Here is a 6,408-nt window from a genome sequence, read left to right as displayed (position 1 = left end):
AGAAGATTTTTTATTTGTAGCTTGTAAAAACTTTCACTTTCTTTGTTTTTTTTTTTTTTTTTTAAAATATATTTTTAGGAAGTTTTAAATTATGATGTTCTCTTACGAAGATAAATGTTTAATAATAAGAAATTATTGTATAAAATAGTAGTAGTACAACTTTTAGGAGACGCACGTGTAAGGTCAAGATTAGTCGTCACGTGATAAAGATCAAGGGTCCACTGCTAATTTCACAACACCGAGTCCCCTTTTAGTTTGTAAAACTTTTTTCTAGACGCCTACGTTTTCTCATTTTCCTCAGATCTCTCTCCCTCTCTCACCAACTCACAAATTTTCTTCGCATCTGCAAAACAAATTCCATTCAAGGTGATGATCACTCAAATCCTAATCTATTCGATCTCATTTTCAATTATTTCTAACTTTTTTTTGGTTATTTTCAATTTCAAATTTTTATTAACATGTTAATTTTTTTCTTTTTTGTTAATGTCGTTATTCGTTTCTAAATTAATGAAAAAAATCAATTGGGTTTTCGATTTCCTATATTTAGTTCATGATTTGCTTTTATTTCTCTCCGATCTGTTACTTTGACCATCAAAATCTGCAATTTTTGGAAGTGATTTTTTTTTTTTTTTTTTTGGGGTTAATAATTTGATTGAGTATTATATATGAAGATTGATGAAAAGCATGAGTTCTAAAAGTTGTACATGCATTTGATTACATGGTTTCTGTAGGTGTATATATTTTTTATGATTTGTTTGGTTGGTGAGAAAATGTGGGTGAAAGATTAAGCATTAGATGTCGGTATTAAATGTTTTTTTTTAGTCCTTATTGTTATAATATTGGTCTTAGAAGAGAACGCATTGGGCAAATATGTGTTAGGCTAGGGGATTGGTTTCGAATTGATGAAAGTTTCTAAATTTGCTTAGCATCTAGAATAAATATAATTGTTTTTTTTTTTTTTTTTTTTTCTTTTTTCAGATGAGCCATTTATTGGTAATTGGGATCAAATGAGTGTAGTTTTTTTCACTAAAAAAAATCAGAATAATCAAGCTTTAACACAGTTTGAAGCAATCAATTTTGGTTATTCGGTGCTGTGCTTGTGGCAGCGTTGTTTCTGATTGTCGTCTTGCTGAATAATTGTTTTTTTTTTTTTTTTTGGGGGGTTCTTTAGGTTTGTCAAAAATGGCAGAATTCAAAACCAGGATTGAGGAAACCCACATTCACTAAGGTTGACCAGCTTCGTCCTGGCACTAGCGGGCATACTCTCACCGTGAAGGTTGTCAGTACCAAGATGGTATTGCAGAAGGGTCGTGCTGATGGTCCTCAAGTACGCCAAATGCGAATTGCTGAATGCTTGGTGGGTGACGAGACAGGGTTGATTATTTTCACGGCTAGAAATGATCAAGGTACATTTCTTTTAATTCTAAACTATGGACTGCTTATAGTTTTTTCTTTCATTTGACATTTTGTTATCACCGTTCCTTTTAAATCTAATCTAAGATTTATATAGGATGGTTCAAGTGTATATTGTTATTTCAGGTTGGTTTAGTTTGTAATTTTCAGTGTGTTATAAGATCCTACTGCTATGGATCCATTTTTTTTATGGAGCATAATTGTTTCTTTTTCCTGAAAATTTTTCATCTTATTCTTTTTAAGTGATGACGGGACATGTTGGTTGGTATTATACATTTGAACCACAGATTATGAGGGTAAATAATGTGGTTGATAACTGACAATTAATTAAACTTTGTCATTTTGAGTTTTCTGTCAAACAGTTAACTATTTTGGAAATAGGAAATCCTTAAAGGTAGACTTTCTGGGTGTTCCTATAGATGAACTGTTGCAGCTATTTATTAAATAGAATTGGTTTTCAAGTAGGTCGAGGGATTAGAGTATTTTTCAAGTAATGCTTGTGTTGAAAGTTTTTGCTGTTGAAGGCTGTCTTTATGCAGCCAAGGGTAGCCGCTTCGTTCTTCATTTAGACTGATTTTAAGTTATCAATTGTGTAAAAATATGAATGCTTTCACACGCCTTTCAGAGTACTTAGCATACTGTGCTAATGTTGAAATTCTCTCACATTCATTTATACGAGGCATAAGCTTTCTCTTGAAAATATTTATTGGAATTGTTATTATGATTATGATGATACCTACATGGGAAGCCAATTGCGCCTTTCTTTTCTGTTGGATCATTATGATGATGTTTGTTCTAAAAAATAGTATATTCACTTTTCATTTTCACTTTTCTGTATTCCTTTTAAGAATCTGAATATAAAAAAATGATCCATTTTCACATTTGAGTTTGTTTGGGAACCTGATTTGAATACATAATTTGAGTACAAAATACACCCTTCTCCAGTTTGGCTTTGTTCTCTATTTTAGGAAAAAAACACCTTTTTCACTTACACGGGTCACTTCAGTTACTGTGCAGGTCTGACTTGAGGGGTCTTAACAGTTGGTGGGGTCCAGTTGTTTTCAAGAAATTAGCAAGAATGCCACTCTTCTCGTTTTCACTGAAAATGAAAACGCTGGAAATGTGTGTTCATTTTTTGTATTCAAATCCAAATTTTAGGATATTGAAAATGAAAACTAAGTACAAATCTTCATGCCAAACCAGTTTTTAGTGGTGGGTCCCACAAAGAAACTGAAAATGAACACCGAAAACACCTTCTCAAACCAAACACCCTCTATTTGTTTTGGTTTGCAATTCAGAGCCTTGTTGATCTTGACATCCAATCATTGTTACTTTGCTTTAATTGCAATTTAATATCTTTCATGTGATCGTATATTTGAGGTTATTGCTTTGGGTTATTATTAACCTGCAGCATTTTTTTTTTTTGTTTATTATTTACCTTGTGTGGGGCTAGGGCATTGTAGTCAAAGGTGAGCTGGCGCTCGCTTGCCTCGGCAGCTCTAAGGCAAGGCACTCGCCTTTAGTGCCTAGGTGAGCTAGGGAACCACCTTAAGCCATGAAAAAGGCACTAAGGCGAGGGCCTTAGTTTATATATTTTTAGAAGCTTCTTGTAAAATTTATCATTTGAAATCAATCAATACACCTAATTCCTCATTCAACACATTTCAAAAACACTTGATTATAATAATACACTAGGTACATATGATTTACATTCTGTATGTAAGTATTGCCGCCTCACTTTAATCAGGCTAGTGCCTTTATGTTGCCTCACTTAAAGATGCTTCTGAAAATGATTTTGGATTGCACAATTCTCGTTTTTTTTTCCATATTGTTTTATGCCCCCCACAACCCCACCCCACCCCCCTCCCCCCCCGCTGCAAAAAAAAGAAAAAAAAGATTTATGCTAGGTTGCGTGATTAGACCACTTTATTTGCTGGTTAAAGCAAAGAATGATGCTTCACAGCTATGTTTTATTTCTGAAAATGTGATGACAATTAGATAACATTTTGTTCCTAGGTGACCCAATATGTCAACATCAGAGGATTGCAATTGCACCTCACAACTTGGAAGTCCAAGATTTAACGTTAAGGAGGGGTTTATGCCTCTGATATATTTTTGGCCTTTTTAACTGTCTTGCTATGGCTATCCCTTTTTACATGCAGCGGTTTATTCAACGTTCTTTCAGATAGCATACATTTAGAGTTTAGTATAAGAAGGAAGTATCACACGGTACATTTAATCTAGGTGTTGTAAATCTTATACATTATAATCACTGGTGTGTATTCTCAGGTTCAGTTACTTTTTTTTTTCTCCCCCGGATGTTAACATGAATTATATTTATTTTGTAATATTTCTTTCAAAGGGATAGTGAGATTGAATAACAATGGGAGTTATAAGAGACAGGCTGGTTCCTGGTACAAGTATTTCAAAATATCTTAAGGAATTGGTGGTGGTTCTAAATTCTTGTACTAGTGAGTGATAACTACCATAATGTGCATTTGTGCAGAGATTTAACTGATTGTTTGCTGTATACATGATACATTTTATGTTGTCTAGTTTCAAATGCTTTTCCCTGTTTGTCTGCCAGATTACTGGGAGCATTCTTAACTCTCAAATTTGATTTATCTAACTTGGTTGAATTTGTTTTACCTGGTGGGATTTACTAATGACTGGTTTTCTTTTTCCTCCATATGGTAATGCATTCTAATTATCAATAAGAGTTTTGTGTACGCATATGAGTGGTTAAATTTTAGGAACAGCTTATTTTTGTCTGTACTTTCGGGGTGGGCATGCCAGCTTCATGTTCTTCTGTAACTAAACACTAACCATATTGTGTAGTTTGTCTGAATTTTTCTCCTTTAATTGATTTTATTTATCTTGGATGTTGTTTAGTGGACTTGATGAAAGAGGGCAGCACTGTAATATTGCGCAATGCTAAAATTGACATGTTCAAGGGATCAATGAGGCTTGCTGTGGACAAGTGGGGCCGTGTTGAAGTCACTGAACCTGCTGATTTCACTGTGAAGGAAGATAATAACCTGTCACTGATTGAATATGAGCTTGTGAATGTTGTTGAAGAGTGACTTTTCTGGACAGTGTTCACTTTCCTATTACATCCTGACCCAAAAATAAAATGAAATGCAGAAAGAAAATTACTAGTCTTTGGGGCACCCGTTCTCCCAAATGCTCATTAAAGTTCACTTTTAGGCAGAGGAAATTTGGAAGCTAGTACTACCCATGTTGTTTCTACCTTTGCAGCAGATCCGCTGGAACCATTGGTTGGACATCCAAGCCGTTGGTGAAGGCTGCAGCCTGATAAAGATAAAGCAACTAGCTTTTGTTTGTTTACTGTCTATTTGCTTTTGGAGAGTAAAATGTTCTGTCTATTAGATTATATATTTGAGATTGATATTATGAACTCCATGTCTCTATCTCTATGCTCTGTATAACCTATATAATTTTTCTTGCATAATGTTTCTCTTCTCTTGCTCTTATGCCGCCAATTTATATATCTGCATTTGTCCATCTGTAACCAGTATTATTTGAAACAAATGGGATAAATTTCCCTGGTTTCATACGGAAATGGAAAGCATGCTGCTCGCCTGTTTTGTCCTAAGAAGATTAATACCATTAGCGAGTTTGAAGTAGCTGTACCCACATAGTGCTGTTGTGGTAGGTCGGCGTTTATTGTCTGGAAGAGTTGGCTGATTTTTTGAGCTGATTTCGTAAGGGAGCATATCTATCATTGTCAAGAAATGCAACTGAACTAATGCAGGTAAGTTCACTGCACTGCTTAGCGAGCCTGAAGAAGTGGCTGTACCTTCTACCCAAATGTATGCTTACTGGCTTGCATATAAGTATTTATCAGCTCAATAAGGTAAAGGAAAGTTTAAACTAGTATTGTCTTTGGGTCCTTGTGTTATAACAATGATGATTGATGATAGACTTCAAACAGGGGAAACACTTACTTATAACAATGATGATTGAGGGTTCTATCTGTGATTTCTACTAGCCTGGGGCTTCAAGGAGTTGCTTGTTTTAATGCCATACCAGGTAAATGCTATCATCAAAATAGTAAGATTTGAAATGGGCCAGCTCCCATTGTTGCGTTATTTTGACCATGACTCTCATGAAAAGGCTGAAGTCCTTTATGCAGTGTTTGGATCATGGATTTGAGGTGTTTTCCTTGTTTAAGTTAGCTAGAGTTATTTAAAAATTTAGTGAAATATTCAACGCAGAATTCTCAAGTCTTTAAGTTCCAAGTTCCAGAAAGGATTTGGTCACCATTGTTGATGAATAAGCCATTTATTTCATTGTTTTGTGTGTTCTTGGAAGGAATTAGAGCTCCTCAATAACTAAATAAATAAAAATTCGATTGCTGCTCGTTTTAGCCACTCTTCAATCATATATTCTACCGATCAACCAATTTCTCATTCATGAGTCTGGCTATGAAAAAAATTTGTCGTCATTTTCACGTTTTACATAACATTTAAGATAGTACTCAATTATATGCATAACAAATTTGAGTAATTCTATAATCACATAAAAAGTCATAATTTTTACAACAACTATTTTACGTGATAGATTATAATTAACTATTTGTCATTTTTAAATGAGCCTATCAGTTTTTCTCTACTACTTACACTTTACCACATCACAGTTGTGGCAAGAAGTTATGAAAATTTATGTCTAACAATAGAGGAATGTTGCGAAAAAGTAAGTAACCTCTAAACTTTTCCATCATAAGAAAAGAAAAAATCTACAACCATAACTTTTTGTTCCACAAATTTGTCATAAATTTAATGTGGCAAGTTGAGAGTTGTGAGGAAAAGTGATGCATTTATATGAAAATGATAAATAGTTGGTCTTAGTTTACCACAGGAAAACGATAGTTGTGAAAGAATGTGTGGTTTTTGAATTATTTATAGGAAACAAATATTAATCCTAGCTAGGGGATTGAGGCAATGACGTCCAAAAAAAACTCCTTAAATATAG

At 34.1% G+C, this 6,408-nt stretch overlaps 1 protein-coding gene across 1 annotated transcript; it reads left to right on the top strand.

Annotated features, from left to right (window-relative positions):
- Positions 1-234: 234 nt before the first annotated feature.
- Positions 235-4,907, top strand: LOC112028848 (uncharacterized protein At4g28440). Its single transcript, XM_024061545.2, has 3 exons — positions 235-366; positions 1,172-1,406; positions 4,306-4,907. Exons 2-3 carry the CDS (start codon positions 1,292-1,294, stop codon positions 4,494-4,496), a joined length of 306 nt encoding a protein of 101 aa, XP_023917313.2. The 5' UTR covers positions 235-366; positions 1,172-1,291; the 3' UTR covers positions 4,497-4,907.
- Positions 4,908-6,408: the final 1,501 nt, after the last annotated feature.

The sequence above is a fragment of the Quercus suber genome, unplaced genomic scaffold (genome assembly GCF_002906115.3).
Source record: "Quercus suber isolate HL8 unplaced genomic scaffold, Cork oak 2.0 scaffold_155, whole genome shotgun sequence".
Lineage (NCBI taxonomy): Eukaryota > Viridiplantae > Streptophyta > Magnoliopsida > Fagales > Fagaceae > Quercus > Quercus suber.
The sequence above is the reverse complement of the archived record's forward strand: the minus strand, read 5'-3'. Positions and strand labels throughout refer to the sequence as shown.